We start from the raw sequence: 18,783 nt of genomic DNA, 5'->3' as shown, positions 1-18,783 counted from the left end.
GCTTATGAATGTAGTGTAGAAAACGACTGCTTTGATTTGGCTAATGCATACTGTTCGTAGAGGAGAAGAATGTAGCACGGCCGAGAATGCTGCAGCACCGCACGAGAGCGAATGTGGAACGATATAAACTCAGGCAGAACTCGGCCCTTCGAAAGAAGGAGCGTCCACAGGAGGAACGAGATCGCGAGACGATGGAACACCTGTACTGCGTTGGCAGCTCACACAGAGGCTACATGCCACAAGCCGATACTGGCCGCGACCTGGGAAGAATTCTCTTGACGAGCGAGTGTGAGGTGATCAAGGGGTGGAAACAGTATTACAACAAGCAACGGCGATGTTACAGTAGGCGAAGGTGGTGAAGCAATCAATCTAGGAGTACGTGCAGAAGACGACAGGTTCCCGGCCCCAAGTCTCCAGGAGATTGAGGAGGAGATTGGCAGGTTGAAAAACAACTAAGCCGCTGGTGGTGATCAATTATCAAGTAAGCTTCTGAAACACAGTGGTGAAGCACTGGCCAGAGTGCTGCACTGGGTGATGGTCAGGATCTGGGGGGATGAGTTGTTACCGGAGGTATGGAAGGAATGAATCGTGTCTCATCCAGAAAAAAGGTGACAAGCTAGATTGTAGCAACTATCGCGCAATCCCGCTGCTAAGCGCTGCCTACAAGATACTCTTCCAGCTTCTATGTTGGTGATTATCACGACGACGAATGAACCACAAGTTGTGTGTTTGCCTCTTGGGGGAACCCACTGTAGTCCATACGGGCAAAATCGGAAGGCTACGATTGGCTGAACATGTCGTAAGGTTGTCGGACGAAAGCCCAGTCAAAATGGTTGTGGATAACGACCCAATAGGAACGCAGCGTCGTGGTGCGCAACGCGCATTAGGGATGTCGATTTTCGAGGGTCTAACCTCAAAACTTTGAACACTTTGAGATCATTTTTTTAGTTAGGTCAATAAACAAAATGTATATAATGGTCGATTTCAGAAATTAGACATGACCATTTTCGCTGTCACCATAAAGTACATCGTGTCACCGTTGGTCGCTTGCCGTGCGCTTGTTCGAATTTCGTTAGAAGCTCCCTCTGATCTCTCTGAGATCACCTGATTCACATTTTTGTACATCGACACATGGATCCAAATCCGGCTTGATGAGCTTGTGAAGCAATTCCGGAAGGGTCTTAAGTCCTCGAATGCCGTTTCCGATTTGTCCCACGTCGCACGTACTCGGCGTCTTCAATGTGGACGTTGATTATAAATTGAGCAGGAGAAACTTCAACTGAGCTTGCAAATCTTTCCGCTTGCCCACCGTTTCTAGGGCTCCGTTTGTTGACTTTCCTTAAAACGGAGGACGTCTGTATTCGGCAAGGATACATTTCTGACATGTTACGATAATTATAAAAAGTCAGGGATGTAACGAGGTGCGCTTCAAATTGTTGTAGCTTTCTCTATGAAAATGTTCCCAAAATAATACATTTTAAGAAAGAGCAGCAAAATTTTGTTCGATGTTTTAAAAAAGAAAAGCAAGTATTAATTATTCAGGTCAACATATTCCGTGTAGAGAAAGCAGGGAGGTACTGATAATATTGTAACTATCACAAAAGTAGGAGGGTGGTATTCAAGACACGACCGCATGACGTTGACTACCGTATTCTTAAAAAAAAAAAAATATTCCATTGAAGCGAATAGACGAGGGAATTGCAACGCTTCTTTTACAAAACTTCTGTAACAAAATTTCGAGGCTCCAAAAGGTACCAGTCTCCGATTATTCTCGTCCAGAATTCCAGCCATTTTAGTATTTTGCAGTTGCCATTTATTACTAACAGCCACCAGCATAACGGGTGAAACCGGCACGAGATGACCGGTATTATTTTGTCTTTCCTCCTTTCAGCTGCTAACACCTAGCGCTGTCGTGAAATTAACTTCAACATAAACATGCATTTTTGCAAGGTTTTCTCCGCTAGCAACAGCAATTGTAAAACATAAAATTCAACTAACCGCTTCTATTATAAAACTGGGAGGCACCAAAAGGTGCCAGTTGCCGATTTCTTGTTTACTGGTTTCCGTCCAGAATTCCAGCCATTTTAGTATTTTGCAGTAGCCACCAGCATCACGGGTCAAACCGGCACGAGATGACCGGTACTATTTTGTTTTTCCTCCTTCTAGCTGCTAACACCGAGCGTCCGTATGTATCCGGTACGGTTCAAAAATGAAACTGATGGGGTGAAATGTTCGAACGATACATTTTATACCAAGGCTTCGTCAGATAATTAGAAAAAGGGAGGGGCTACATAGATGATGGAATGGTAGAGACAAATGTTTCTTGAAAGCTGCGCCGGCCGCTGTCGTAATATTAACACCAACACAAACATGCATTTATGCAAGGTTTTTTCCGCTAGCAGCAGCATTTGGTAAAACAGAAAATTCAATTTGCCGCTTCTGTAACAAAATTTCGAGGCACCAAAAGGGGCCAGGTGCCGACAGCCGAATACATTTTTGTTTTTGGTTAGTCCGTCCAGAATTTCAGCCATTTTAGTATTTTGCAGTGCCATTTATTGCTAACAGCCACCAGCATAACGAGTAAAACCGGCACGAGATGACCGGTACTCTTGTCTTTCCTCCTTTCAGCTGCTATCACCTAGCATCCGCATGTCGCTGGTGCAGTTTTGGAATCAAAATGATGGGGCGCCGGCCGCTGTCGTAAAATTAACACCAACAAACAGATGCATATTTGCAAGGTTTTATCCGCCAGCAGAAGCATTTTGTAATAAAACAGAAAATTCAATTAGCCGCTTCTGTAACAAAATTTCGAGGCACCAAAAGGGGCCAGGTGCCGAATATATCCATGTTTTTGGTCAGTCCGTCCAGAATTCTTTCAAGATAGCGTCCGTATGTAGCCGGTACGGTTTAGTAATGAAACTGATGGGGTGAAATGTTCGAACGGTACGTTTTATACCAAGGCTTCGTCAGATAAATAAAAAGAAGGTGGAGCTACATAGGTGATGGAATGGTAAGGAAAATTTTTTCTTGAAAGCTGCGCCGGCCGCTGTCGTAATATTAACACCAACACAAACATGCATTTATGCAAGGTTTTTTCCGCTTGCAGCAGCATTTGGTAAAACAGAAAATTCAATTAGCCGCTTCTGTAACAAAATTTCGAGGCACCAAAAGGGGCCAGGTGCCGAATACATTTTTGTTTTTGGTTAGTCCGTCCAGAATTTCAGCCATTTTAGTATTTTGCAGTGCCATTTATTGCTAACAGCCACCAGCATAACGAGTAAAACCGGCACGAGATGATCGGTACTCTTGTCTTTCCTCCTTTCAGCTGCTATCACCTAGCATCCGCATGTCGCTGGTGCAGTTTTGGAATCAAAATGATGGGGCGCCGGCCGCTGTCGTAAAATTAACATCAACAAACAGATGCATATTTGCAAGGTTTTATCCGCTAGCAGCAGCATTTTGTAATAAAACAGAAAATTCAATTAGCCGCTTCTGTAACAAAATTTCGAGGCACCAAAAGAGGCCAGGTGCCGAATATATCCATGTTTTTGGTCAGTCCGTCCAGAATTCTTTCAAGATAGCGTCCGTATGTAGCCGGTACGGTTTAGTAATGAAACTGATGGGGTGAAATGTTCGAACGGTACGTTTTATACCAAGGCTTCGTCAGATAAATAAAAAGAAGGTGGAGCTACATAGGTGATGGAATGGTAAGGAAAAATTTTTCTTGAAAGCTGCGCCGGCCGCTGTCGTAATATTAACACCAACACAAACATGCATTTATGCAAGGTTTTTTCCGCTTGCAGCAGCATTTGGTAAAACAGAAAATTCAATTAGCCGCTTCTGTAACAAAATTTCGAGGCACCAAAAGGGGCCAGGTGCCGAATATATTTTTGTTTTTGGTTAGCCCGTCCAGAATTCCAGCCATTTTAGTATTTTGCAGTGCCATTCATTACTAACAGCCACCAGCATAACGAGTAAAACCGGCACGAGATGACCGGTACTCTTGTCTTTTCTCCTTTCAGCTGCTATCACCTAGCATCCGCATGTCGCTGGTGCAGTTTTGGAATCAAAATGATGGGGCGCCGGCCGCTGTCGTAAAATTAACACCAACAAAAAGATGCATATTTGCAAGGTTTTTTCCGCTAGCAGCAGCATAAACATCGGAAACAGAAAGTGACCACAACAATAACAACAAAGTCAGATCGATTGTATCCGTTAGTGTCGACTGTGCTTGGGAAGAGAGGTAGTGATTGGCTGCGCGGTATGATTTAGACAATCGATATTGATTACCAATTTTTCAATAGTGTATCTCAAAAAATAATTTGTTTTTGTTACATAAATTTAACCGTAAAAGAATTTCTGATCGATTGATGCCAAAACCTCGAAAACCGGATTATAGATGACTGCAAAATAAGCGCTCAAAACCTGACCACTTTTCCCTGGTTTTCTCTGGTTGAATTACTAGATTTTCAAATTCAGGGGCCTAACTTCGATATAGACGTTAGTCAACGTCAAAATTGGTCTGCATTTTACCAATTCAATGACATAGGTAGATATTTTGGGTTATAGCGACACTAACGGCATTATTGCCCACTAAGCAAAATTTTTTAAAATAATCGTCTGTTTGCCTGTGATTTGGGCTTTGTTTGGTCATCAATAGTTCTCGGTCGGAAAAAACTCAGTCGAAATTCTTTATTTTGTCACGATTGATTTTTTCGCCAGTTTTATTAGCTTGCTAGCAAAAAGAGTGACTCCTAGGTAAGTTGATCACACAAAGTACTTAACTGTTAAAAATACTGCTTTGATATGGCGACACTTGAGTAAGAAATTGGGAACTAGATGGCATCTACGAGCTAAGGAACTTTCAACGATCAACAAATTACATAAATATTCGATAATAGGGTAGTAACTTACGTCTAGTGGTTTGGAATTGAATAACGATTGTTTGGCAATGATATACAAGTAGAGATGTGTAGATTTACAACGTCACGATTGCTTGTACTGCAACTGTAGTTGGACCGGTATGTACACAGGGGCTCCATGTGGAAAAACAGATTCAATGCATAAATTTTTCGTCCGTCCTTCTATGAATTTATATGCGGAGAAATCGAATATTATTACCGTTTTGCGAAGTATTCTTATGCTTGTACCAAAACCAAGCTGCATCCACTCTCGCTGTACTGATTCAACTGATATTACATAATTTAGCGTTAATTTATTACTTTAATCAATAAATATATATCTTAATCGACTATTGTTCGAAAAATCTCGCCATGTGTTTCGTTGTAGCTGGTTTCGATCGCAGGCAAGACTGATTAGTGGCAAGTGCGTGCTGCTTGTCGCTGAAATTTCCTTAACCGTCGATGCCATTCATCACGCCATTCGATGACGATCGAGCGAGGTCCGATGCCGAGCGCTCCCGGTGGCCCTTCAGTGTCCCGACCAAGGATCAGATAGGATCTAAAACAGAGAGCAGAAAGTTAGTGTTTTCTGCGTGCATGGGTGTTTCGCTTTCCGGCTTACCTATTCACTTTGACTCTCGGGCATCGGCATGCGAGATCTTTGGTTTCCACGACGAACGTTACGTGGGAGGACCTTCTCAGGGCTACCGCCAGTGGACTGCTTGGGCTGGGGCTCTTTTTGAATACCTTTTGGACGCTTAGTATGAACTTTACTACGTCGTCGTTGTTGTTGTTGTTGTTGCTGTTTTTTAGGTTTCCGTTGTCGGTCTTCGTTTCCTTTGCTATCACTTTGGCCATTATTACTGTTGGGAATAGAACAGAACATATGATTTTGTTAAATGAATTAAATAAATTGGCGATTAGCGCTTCAAAGACCAAATCTGTGCGAAAACAATCACTAGAATCGTCAATCTACTAACTTAAAACTAGCATAGCTAATTAGCGATTTGAAGGCTAGTATGGCATTGTTGCAGTTTCTCAATTTGACATACCCAAACGTGGGCGCTGCTGTAGATTTAACAGACACGGTGTGAAGATACCACCAGGTCGGCTGATGTTACTAGCCGAAAGCGCTGTTATGCTTTTAAAGAATGAAATTTAGATGTCGTCTCGAATACATTTAATATTGTTTTGGCAACATTTCCAACAGTTGATCACACTCGGTGAAATTATTTTATTGAATTAGCAATAGGGTTTTCAGCTTTCCGTGTCTCAGCCGAGGTCTCTGAGCCAAAAGCTTATGGCGAACGCGAATTTTCGTCCAGGTGAAATTATGTTCTACCTACTCTGAAGAAGGCGGAGTGTCTTCTACAAGCAAGCCAATACAATCCTTTCCCACCCCTTCGCAAATCTTCAGGCTAGATATCCATGTCAGGTGCCAACCCTAATCAACGAAATATATTAAACGGTCGTAAGTAAATAATCAGCGGCAAGCAAGCTAATTTTGGAGTGAAAGTCTCTTCCATGCAAAAGCAAGCATCGGCTGCGGATGAATTTCACAAAGTTGGGCGTTCGTGTATTTCGAACTAGTTTCCCTCGTCCTGTTAACAAAGCCAAATCCGTTAGTAGAAGAAATCAGTCTTTCAAACTTCGCACGGGCACGAGTTCTAGTTCGAGCGTGGGTTAAGTAGGGTTAGCAAAGCAAACATCGCTTACGGAACTGATTGGTTCTGTGCCAGACAGTAATATAAACGGCCCAACGATCGATTGAGTTTATTAAAAGAGCAGAAAATACATTGCCGGAATAATCGCGTTGGGCTCAGGATCTACACGGCTCATTCAATTGTCATCGTAAATCGATTGCGACAGAGCATGGGCAATAAATTGTGCTCTGCAATCGGCAAAACTATGTAAGCTTCTCTGTTCGCAATGGGTACGGTTTGAGCCCGGCGGACCATGGCTCTGGTCAAACGTAACACCCTGGCCGCTGTATAATTTTTACTCCATCTAATTGAGAAATGAAAAGTTGCTAATTTATTCACCTAAGCCGCTTACGGAAATGGTCTATGACTAATTTGTTGATATGCACTCCAATGATCGGATGTAGGTTGCAAAATGAATGCGTTTGACCAACAACTATTATGCAATCTACCGCAGGACAAATATTAAGTTAGGTACACATGGTTAAAATTAAACGCAATTAATTTGTTCATTTGGTTATCCTTTGGGTGTATTGTAATTTACCGAGAAGTTGTCTATTCGAAAGAGTAATAAAACACCTTAACTGGCAGATAAAGCCATAGTGTGAAGTATGTTAAGTCTTAATAATTGCCCACTACCATGCAATAAAGTGTGAATAAGTAGAATGAACCAATCCGCTATTTGATACATTATATCATCATGGGAAAAAATCAATTGATTTTTAAATCAATAACAAAATGCACCATCCACAGGTTTTTTTATAACTTCCAATCTGTGCAGTTCGGTGACCCCCTTCTTTGGCTATAAAAATAAGTTTATCGCGTTTTTTTTTCTTACTCCGGCGAGACGAGACAACGTTAATAGCATTAAACTATCAGTCGTTCCGCGGCGGAGTGCAGTCAGTGCTGCCGGTATAAAACTTCACCTTCAATCCAGTGGCAAAGCCGGCAAAAGAGCCAAGCCAAAACTCATCAATGACGCTATTAACTTCTTCTAATAGGATTAAGCATTCTGCGAGGCAAAACTCACCGAACTTCCGACCCTAATCGAATAAGGATGTTCGGTTCGGATCGGTGGAAGATAGGGTTTGTGTTTAGTGCAGCAGCGCAGCGGTTGTGGAAGTATACTATCAAGTTAACGAGCTTTCTAATTAGTTGGGATGTTTTTCAGCAGCTAATTTACTCCTTTTGCGTTTAATGAATTTCGTAAATTAAATATCTACACTATGTTGAAATTATCATTATTTCTATTGATTGGATGTTCGGTTCGGATCGGTGGAAGATAGGGTTTGTGTTTAGTGCAGCAGCGCAGCGGTTGTGGAAGTATACTATCAAGTTAACGAGCTTTCTAATTAGTTGGGATGTTTTTCAGCAGCTAATTTACTCCTTTTGCGTTTAATGAATTTCGTAAATTAAATATCTACACTATGTTGAAATTATCATTATTTCTATTGATTGGTCCGTTGCGTTATTCAGAGTTCGTATTGACTTGTTCTTTTCCTTTAAAATCGTTTTTTTTACATTTTGTATAAAAAAACGTTCGGTGATCGCGTATTCTACATAGATTGATTAATGAAATGAAAGAAAAAAAAATTATTTACCTTATTTGCCACAAATTCTGTTCTTTACCAGTTAAAACGCTAATAACTCGCTTATTCTAACGTAATTACTATTTTTCTCAAACACATAGGACATCATCTCCAAAATATAACCAAAAATAATAGAAACCTATCCGAGAGTTTTTATGATGCTAATTTGTGGAGAGTTTTGAACTATTGAAGAATGAATAACAAAAACATTAGGCATCCAAAGTCCAGATGGTTTGAGTAGGTGCCGCAACAACAAGAAGACATAAGCGGCCAACAAGATAAAAACAAAACTTATGTGGATGAACAGTGATGATTTGGGTGGTAACTAAACAACAACATAATGTGTAAGTTGAGGATCACAAGCTGTTATTTTATAGCATAGTTATAGCAGCCCAGATATGACACAGAAACCGTAATCGGATATCTCAACGCTCAGGTTGATCATAGGAAGGAATTCAGAGCGATTATTGGGAAAATCAGCGCACACCAACTGACGAACGAAAACCGCCATTGACTTTACCATCTCCAAGAGCATAGCGATATGTAGCACCTATTTCCGGCATTTGTTTCATAAGGTGGTGGGAAATCTGTAGCCAGGTACCTGAGAGGAAGACTCAAGGAGTGGGGTTGAGTTTGCTGGAACCGATCGGCTAAAACCTGTTAGTCTCCAGCCTATTTCCACCTGGGACTACCTTTATTGATTATGTCGGGGAGTGGCTATTGTGCTTGGTGCATCCGCTTACCTCATAAACCAAAAGACAGGCAGCTAGCTTTCGCGGACATTTCGATGGTGGATCCGTCGGATCCGTCGTGAAGCGGTGCTCTACACCCGCACATTCACATGGAGGACTACATGTACACAAATCTATGCAGCTACTTCAAATTTAGAAAATCTATAACGAGCGTCTTAGCAGAGTGATTGAGGAATCAAAGAAATAGTTATCGGTTTTCGTTATACTTTACTAATTTTTTTGGAAATAAATATTGAAATTCAGTCCGCAAAAATATATATTTCGACTGTGACGTACAGTCTTCCTCAGTGCTTATGTGGACTGGTGGACCACCACTGGTGGAGACCAGTCCACATAAGCACTGAGGAAGACTGTACGTCACAGTCGAAATATATATTTTTGCGGACTGAATTTCAATATTTATTTCCAAAAAAATTAGTAGAGTATAACGGAAACCGATAACTATTTCTTTGATTCCTATGCAGCTACTGTCTGAAGCTTCCTTGACTTGACAGAATCTGTGTCTTATGAAAGCTAACTTCCCCATCGTGCGTCTCGACCTGTCCGGGTATCGTCGGGTTGGGTCTAATTTTGATAGATTGAACCACTCGAAGATGACCTCCTGGTGTTACGTATACCTTTTGTGTCATATTGGTCGAAGCACTCAATGTCCTCTTTAACGATGGTGATAGACATAATGCCAATAAGGACGCATATTGCTTCCTATGACACGACACGATACGCGAACGCGATCCTCAGGCTCATGAGCTTGTAGGTACTTCCCAGTTTACCGCGGTTTTAGGAAGTACATAACTCCTTTGACAATACTGATCCGCCAAACCTGCGTATGGACGTTGTCACGCTAGCAACAAGTTTTTGGTTACGGCTATACACCGCTGAACTATTCGACCACATAGTGATAATATCACTATAACCGTTGAAGCTTTCCTACAGCCATAATCAACGTGGCTCCCCAACCGTGAATTTGCCGTCGACCATCCCCCAGGGGCTTCAAGAGTTCCTCCGAGCCGATAGTGCATCCGCAAGCACTAAACGACGCCCCCTGTCCCGATTTACGGTTGTTCACTGCGATGTCTTATGACGCGCCAACTTCAGTTTTCTGAAGCGCATCTAATCCTCAACCACCCGTATGGATAGCGCGGTCATCAACTCGACTTCGTTGAACGCTTCGCCGCAGACATTTGTGGTTATAGCTGTCATACTTGGCATTCCACTACACTGAACCCAGGATGGAACTTTGCGGGTACACTTGCGGTGATCAGGGTGCATTTCTGACCCCCACCGGCATGCTTGTGTTTTCTCTTCAGAAAACCTCTAGAGTGCAGGAGAACATCTTGCACTGCGAAAATAACTGCTCTCACACTAAAGAGCAAATCGCGCTTTATCTGCTGAGTTTCCTGAGGGCACCGCGGTGAAATCTGAAATCTCTCTCTTGCGAGACAATGAACTATGGTGTACTTCTTTACATGTATGGACATCACGCACAATAATTACACAGCACTGTGGTGCGTTTTACAGTTTGTTTTTTGAGCATGGCAGAAGAGGAAAAGGGATTGGGAGAAAAAAAATAGACTGCGTTGCTCGTGCCGGTCATGTTCACTCTGGTCGAATTCGTTTTCGCGGTGTAACAACACGAGAACTAAATCTTTGCCCGGTAGGTTTTTTTTTCACTTTCCGGACTACACGCCAGTGAACACTGTTGTGTACTTCTTCGTTTTCTTGTAAAGTGATTCACCCATCTTGTTTCTATAAGATGTCGGGTGAGTTGGAAGTGTGTTTGTCTCTCTGTAAGTTGGTTGAGACACTTCGGAGTGGAGGAAGAAGTAGTGTAGATTTTTTTCTCCGCTCTTTCCACATACTGAGGAGAATGACAAGCATGCCCACCGGCACTCTAAGACTCCTAAGCACATAGGCTATAGGGCCTTTGCTGGCGCTATTCAGCGCACTTCGCACGTCTAGCGTGACGATTTCACACTAGCTAATGCCTCTCTCTGTACGCTGGAGAGCTACCTCCGTCGTCTTAGTGACTTAGAACTGGTTGCTAGACAGACGATGTCACTTTTCGTGAACCTCACAAGTTGATGATTACCCTCCCAAGCATCTTGCCCAATGTATCGTTTAGAAGATGGATTGGCCTATATGCTGATGTATCACTTGGTGCTTTTCTGGCCTGCGGGGATAATACCAGTCTCTGTCGCTTCCACTTGTCCGTTACTAAGCATTTCTGTGTGACCGCCTCAAATAACCCGGGGCTACCTTTATGGCCGTCTCAATGGCCAGGTTCGGGCATCCGTCTGGCCACGGTGCGTTGTTTCACATTTAGGAAGTTTGCGATCTTCATTATTTTCGCAATCGGTTCTTATCCACTACTCCACTATCCTCCACTTTTCTCGTGGTGACCAATATAAGTCGCAATGCTCTGTATAGACTGTTCCAGAAATTATAGGCACACTTTCGAAATAATAAAATAGTATTGTTGTATTGAATTTCAATTGTTTTATTTGGCACACTGCGTCATTGTTTATGTCTTACACAACATTGCACTTTTATTTGATGAAAATTTTGAATCATACGCGAGACTTCTCATTTTTCCCCGAACATGACTCATAAGCTTCTGCACAGTTGCAATTCCCAGCATTTTCACCACTTTTGGCCAATCTTTTTTAAATTTTCGATGCTATCAGCTGGTTTTAAAAATTTTCGAAGCTTTGCTTTGGTCAAAGCCCAAAAAGTTTCTATAGGCCGTGCATCCGGGCAATTTGGCGGATTCATGTCTTTCGGCACGAAAAAGACGTTTTGGCTTTTGTATAGACTGTTCCGAAAGTTATAAATACATCTTCTTTCACTGTATTTTCGATGTTTTGTGCAACGTACATCTTTTTCTTGAATAAAACAAAAAATACAGGATTTTTCGGGTCATTTTATTCTGAAATATAGATAATAAGTGTTTTCTTTCCAGTTTCAATTCAAGTTGGGATTATTTTTCGTAGGATACGCGAGTTCTCTAACTTTTCTCTTAACACTACTCATAAGCTTTTGCACAGTGTGTTCTCTGACCATTTTTACCACTTTAAGCCAATCTTTTTTAAATTTTTCAACATTGTCCGCTGGTTTGACATATTTCCTCAGCTTTGCCTTGGTCAAAGCCCAAAAAGTTTCAATAGGGCGAATTTCAGGGCAGTTTGGAGGATTCATCTCCTTTGGGAGACATGTGACATTATTTGTTTTATACCACCCTAGTGCATCCTTAGAGTAATGGCAGGAAGCAAGATCGGGCCAAAAGATTGGAGGATTGTTATGGTGCTTAACCATGGGTAACCACCTTTTCTGCAAACACTCTTTCACGTAAATTTTACTATTCATTGTGTCATTCGTAATTAATAGACGAGATATTTTCCCACATTCACAAATGGCCCGCCAAATCATTACCTTCTTGCCGAATTTTTCGGTGTAAATGGCTTTCACTGGTCCAAGGACATCCTTTCCCTTCGGTGATGTATAAAATTGCGGTCCTGGCAGAGTCTCATAGTCCAGTTTTATGTAGGTTTCGTCATCCATGATAACACACCCCATTTCTTTGGTCAGAAGTTTGTCATAAAGCTTCCGAGCTCTCGGTTTCACAGACTCAGCTTGTTTTGGATTTCGTTTTGGCTGCTTCTGCTTCCGACGGGTCTGCAGACCCATTCTTCCCTTGGCGGCACGCATAACGTTACTCGCCGAGGTTCCAAGCTTTCTCGCCACATCTCGTACTGATACTGAAGGATGCCGCTTGTAGTATTCCTTAACCTTTTTGTCCATTGTGGGATCAACAGGCCCGGGTTTTCTACCACGTCTTGGGGCATCAGTAAATGTGCACTCTTCACAATACTTCGGCAATGCGGTTTGAACTGCTCTGACACTTATACCTTCTTCTCTGGCTAATTTTCTTATAGAAAGACCACTCACGGTGCACCATTTGTGCACAATTCGCTTTCTTTGCTCGGGAGAAAGGCCACGCATTTTCAAAATTTCGCACTTAATGTTAGAAAAATGACAGCATCTGTTTCTTTTGGATGTAAACAACAGGACGCAGCCAACGTTTGGTTGAATACTGCACGTTATTTAAAGTGACGGTTGATCGTAAGTGTAATTATAATTATCGGAACGGTCTATACCAAACTAGTGTGTCTTTGGCGTAATGACATGATGCCAAATCAGTCCAAAATATGACGGATCCATCATGCTGCTTGATCATCGGCAATAAACGCTTATGGAGGCATTCCTTGATGTACTTCTGCGCGTTCACTGTTTCCGATGTGACGTACGGGCTAGATATTTTGCCGCACTCGCAAATTGCCTGCCACACCATCACCTTCTTGCCAAATTTTTCGGTGAAAATGGCTTTCTCCGTTTCGGGGATATCCTTATTCTTGCTTACAGTGAAATATTGTGGCCCAGGAAGGTTTTTATAGTCCAATTTTACATACGTTTCATCGTCCATATTGGCTCGGACCACTACCTAGTTGCGGTATCATTGCGCTCAAAACTGTCGACCGTATATCACGCGTGACATCGCCGAACCCCGCGGCTCAACATCAAGCAGCTCCGGAACTCCCAGGCTGCGGAGGAATACGCGCAACAGCTTGAAGCGGTGCTACCCACAGCGGAGGGGCTGGGCGCATTGCCTCTCGAAGACGGCTGGTGCAGCATTCGCACAGCTATCGTGGAGACCGCAACGGCGACACTAGGAGTGGAAGCACCGAGTGGCAGAAATGGCTGGTATGACGGGGAGTGCGAGGCAGCGGTGAATGAGAAGAACCGTACCTGGGCGATATACCTGGGCAGGTCAACGAGAGAGAACAAGGCCAATTACAAACGGGCACGGAACGACATGACCACGGTTCTCAGACGAAAGAAGCGCCAGCAAGAGGATCGTGAGCATGAGGAGCTGGAGCAGCTATACCGTGCCAGTGAAACGCGGAAATTCTATGAGAAGGTAAACCAGTCCCGCAGAGGCTATGTGCCGCAAGCCGACATGTGCAATGACGCGGATGGGAACCTTCTCACGGATGCCAGCGAGGTGGTCGACAGGTGGAAGGAGTACTTCGATGGACACCTGAATGGCGAAACAGCAAACAGAAGCGGAGCAGGAACTGACCTAGGAGCACCAGCAGCGGATGACCGAGTACCAGCTCTCGATATTCACGAAGTCCTTTGTGAGATCGGGAAGCTGAAAAACAATAAAGCCGCAGGCAAAGACGGACTGCCGAGCGAGCTCTTGAAACATGGAAGAGAGGCGCTGGCTAGAGTGCTGCACTGGGTCATTTCCAGGATTTGGGAGGAGGAAAAACTGCCAGACGAGTGGATGGAGGGAGTTATCTGTTCCATCTACAAGAAGGGCGACAAGCTGGAGTGCCGCAACTACCGCGGCATCTCGCTTATCAATGCCGCCTACATAATACTCTCACAGATCCTGTTCCGCCGTCTATCACCTTTAACCAGAAGGTTCGTGGCCGGGTTTCATGGGAGCCCGTGCCACCACGGACCAGATCTTCTCAATCCGACAGATCTTACAGAAATGTCGCGAGTACAACGTGCCCACACATCACATCTTCATTGACTTCACGGCGGCCTATGATACAGTCGATCGAGAACAGCTATGGCAGATCATGCACGACAACGGATTTCCGGATAAACTGACTCGATTGATCAGAGCTACCATGGCGCAAGTGATGTGCTTCGTGCGTGTTTCGGGGATACTCTCGAGTCCCTTTGAATCGCGCAGAGGGTTGAGACAAGGTGATGGACTTTCCTGTTTGCTGTTTAACATCGCCCTTGAGGGTGTGATCCGGAGGGCGGGCATCGACACGAGGGGCACAATTTTCACAAGGTCTGTTCAGCTTCTGGGCTTCGCGGATGACTTCGACATCATATCACGTAACTTTGCGACGGCGGAGGAAACTTACGCCCGACTGAAAGCCGAAGCTGGACGGATCGGATTGCGGATAAATGCGTCGAAAACAAAATACATGCGAGCGAGAGGCTCCAAGGAGAACAACATCAGCCTCCCAACTCAAGTCTCTGTGGACGGTGATGAGCTTGAGGTGGTCGGTGAGTTCGTGTATTTGGGGTCACTGGTGACCGTCGACAATAACACCAGCAAAGAGATCCAGAGACGCATCCAGGCAGGAAATCGTGCCTACTTTTCACTCCGGAAGACACTTCGATCGAATCGAGTGCGACGACGCACGAAGTTGACGCTGTACAAAACCCTGATAAGACCGGTAGTCCTCTACGGGATCGAGACGACAACGCTTCTCGCGGAGGACCTTAACGCTCTTGGAGTTTTTGAACGGAAGGTGCTACGGACTATCTACGGTGGAGTACAGACGGACGACGGAGAATGGCGACGGCGCATGAACCACGAACTGCACGCGCTGCTTGGAGAGAATCCCATTGCACACCTGGCGAAAGTTAATAGGTTGCGGTGGGCCGGTCATGTCGTAAGGATGCCGGACGGCAACCCTGTGAAATCACTTCTCTTCAGCAACCCTGCTGGCACCAGAAATAGAGGGGCGCAGCGTGCACGATGGCTCGACCAGATCGAAGGAGACTTGCGGGTGATGAGACGCCTGGGGAACTGGCGAAACACAGCCCCAAACCGAGCAACATGGCGACAAATTCTTGATACAGCACGAGCCACAACGGCTCTCGTCTGATTGGTAAGTGGTAAATTCATCGTCCATGATAATGCACCCAGAACTATTGCATAATAGTGAATCATACAGTGTCCGGGCTCTTGGTTTGACAGAAGCGGCTTGATTTGGATTCCTTTTAGGTTTTTTCTGCTTCTGAGCCCAAGTCGCTCTTTAGCACGCATCACATTAGACGTCGAGGTCCCAATTTTTCTCGCCACATCCCGAACGGAAGCCGATGGATGCTTGTAGGCATCCCTGATTTTTTTGTCGATATCAGGACTTACAGGGCCTGATTTCCGACCACTCCTCGGTGCATCATCAAAACTACACTGTTCTCTATATTTTTTAATAGTTGTTCGTACCGCTCCGACGCTCATACCTCTTCCTTGGCCAATTTTCGCAATGACATTCCACTCACAGTGCACCACATGTGCACAATACTTTTTCTCTTCTCTGGAGTGAGACCACGCATTTTGAAAAGTAATCAGATACTAAACCGTTTTTTGATGTTATGACGTACAGAAATGTGTAAACAAAAGGACGCAGCCAGTAGAATTCGAAACATTTCAATCGATTCAAAATGACCGTTAACATTAGGTGTGCTTATAGTTTCTGGAACAGACTATATTTTGTTGTTGAATTTTTGCACTAATCTTATTAGGATAACTCCTCTGTCCTCCATTTTGACAGGTTTTAAATTTTTCCACCATTTTCGGCAGTTATGTCAACTTCCTTGCTATGCACGCATTTTGTTCGAACGCACACTGAGAAGTAGGGCAGTTTGGTGCGATTTCAAACTAAAATGTTTTTTAATCTGATTTGATTTCTAAAATGATTGTTCTTGCGGAGAGTGGTTCGCGAAATTTACAGCGTGTTCAATAAACTCTTCATCGTTATGAGGGTGCACACCATGCGCATTCTGTGTATAAGTATTGGTGTCAAGTTTACTTTCATATACATATAGGTTAAAAGACGCACACGGTGTCGACTTGTTGTCATTTGTTGTTTGTTTACCGCACACGTCGTCCTAGCAAAGTTATTTACAATAGGTGAGGGACCCGGCGACATATTTTTGCGGTTGAAATGCCACGGAGTGAAGCGGAATATCACCTATACCACCGTTCGTCAGTATCAGGAGATGGACACGGACGTGCACAAAACAGGCGGCCGCGTTCGGTGAGGACGCCAGCAGCTATCAAGGTGGTGAAGGAGTAGGTTCGTCGAAAAATGAAAGGCGTCGAAAAATGAAAGGCGGATCCGGAAGACCGCTGCTGACCCGAATGCGTCGGTCGGGACTGCCCACACCATCATGACTAAGGACCTTGGATACAAACCGTACAAAAAACGTGCGGTTCACTGGGTAACGGAGGCCACAACGAAGAAGAGGCTGGACAAAGCCAAACTGATACTTCGCGGCACGCAGGTCAGGAATTCGTGTTTTCTAATGAGAAACTCTTTGTCTTGCAAAATGATCGGATGTGGGCGCCGACGTTGGCAAATATCCCCCGTGTCCAGAGCGCCGCGCTTGAAGTTGACCGGCGTTTGAAAAACGTCACAAAGCTATCGGAAGTGTACAAAAGCAAGGTACGTGGGTCTCGCGAAGGCGCGTTGAACGGCGTTTAGTCAAGGAAGGGGTTTTTGTGTCGAATAGTAACTGGTAACGAAAAGTGGGTGCGGTAGGACAATCCCAAGCACAAACCGAGCAGTAGAGATGGCCGACTTGTACCTGATGCACACTGTTTCCAAAGTTGCAAAAACGTGATCGAAATTATTTTGACCCAGAAAACTTGATTTTAGAGCCACAGTGTCTTCAGTTAAGTTGTTCCATTGTTTATTTTCCGTGTTATAAAAGTTATTGATTTGTGATTAATCCACTTAACAGTGAAAAGCGAATTTTACTTTTTTCATTTTTGCACATAAAAATTCATCGTCTTCGGCAAAGTTGTAGCACATTTTAAAGGGTGATTTTTAAAGAATTTGGCTTTTCTTCAAAAAAAAAAATAAAACATAAAAATTACAAAACTGTATGAAATATTCATTTGAGCCGGTAATTGGTTTATGCCATTTACATTTTAAAGATAATTTCATTCAAATGTTGGCCACGACTACTTTTTAAATGGTCCATATGAAGAGTCCAATTTTGGGTCACTTTTTCAAGCATTTCGGCTGGTATCTCGCGAATAACGCGTGTAATGTTGTCTTCCAAGGCTGGAATTGTTGTTGGCTTATCCGCATAGACGAGAGGCTTAACGTAGCTTCACAAAAAATAATCTAGCGGTGTTAAATCACATGATCTAGGAGGCCAATTCACTGGTCCATTTCGTGAGATGACCTCACCGAACTCATTTCGCAATATGTCCATTGATTCGCGCGATGTGTGGCACGTTGCTCCGTCTTGCTGAAACCACATGTCAACAAGACCCAGCTCTTCCATTTCCGACAAAAAATTGACATTGACCGTAACGTTACGATTTTCCCCATCTTTTAAGAAGTACGGACCAATGATGCCTCCAGCGTGTAAACCGCACCAAACCGTGCATTTTTCTGGGTGCATTGGCGATTCTTGTATTGCCTCTGGTTGCTTTTCGATCCAAATGCGGCAATGTTGCTTATTGACATACCCATTTAACCAAAAAGACTTTGACAGCTGTCAGAATTCCCGCGTGAACTGTCAAATCTGAATACACGAAAACCAAATAGCAAAAAAATCACCCTTTATAAGGAACAGCTTTGTCGAAGACACCATATTTCTGTCTGCCTATTTAGATGGTCTTATGTGGAGTTTTCTACAGATTGCTACTAAAAATCAGGTTTTTCAATATGACCTGTAGTAGTGATTTTCTATACTTTTTCAATGTTCTACAATGTTGTTTGCTATAACAAAACGAACAATGTCTGCCAAGAAAGTTTATTTTTATCTCATATATTTCTCTGTATATTGATGATTTTTATCAAAATAATGCATTAATTTACTAACAGATATCTTTGAAATCTGCAAATATCTGCAGACTAAACCATTTCTATATTAAAGTATAACTAAAACAACATTCAATCCGGATATAAGCATTTGTCTCCCGCTGTCCTTTGTGTTTATATCTGTAAGTAAATTGGTACACTATTTTAACCGAAATCTGCAATAACTAAATAACTTTTTTTTTATTCTC

At 43.3% G+C, this 18,783-nt stretch overlaps 1 protein-coding gene across 2 annotated transcripts in view; it reads right to left on the bottom strand.

Annotated features, from left to right (window-relative positions):
* Positions 1 to 5,047: 5,047 nt before the first annotated feature.
* LOC129729264 (netrin-B-like) overlaps positions 5,048 to 18,783 on the bottom strand; it is a 250,740-nt gene continuing 237,004 nt past the window's right edge. Inside the window, exons 6-7 of one of the 2 annotated variants that reach the window (XM_055687778.1) lie at positions 5,524 to 5,764; positions 5,048 to 5,460 (exon numbers count right to left, since the gene is read on the bottom strand). In XM_055687778.1, the coding sequence (XP_055543753.1) occupies positions 5,316 to 5,460; positions 5,524 to 5,764 (386 nt within the window). In that variant the 3' untranslated portion in view covers positions 5,048 to 5,315. The remainder of the gene's footprint in view (positions 5,461 to 5,523; positions 5,765 to 18,783) is intronic. The other variant, XM_055687786.1, reaches the window with a different exon arrangement.

The sequence above is a fragment of the Wyeomyia smithii genome, chromosome 1, assembly GCF_029784165.1.
Source record: "Wyeomyia smithii strain HCP4-BCI-WySm-NY-G18 chromosome 1, ASM2978416v1, whole genome shotgun sequence".
Taxonomy (NCBI): Eukaryota; Metazoa; Arthropoda; class Insecta; order Diptera; family Culicidae; genus Wyeomyia; species Wyeomyia smithii.
Note: the sequence above shows the minus strand (reverse complement) of the source record. Positions and strands in the feature narration are given on the sequence as shown.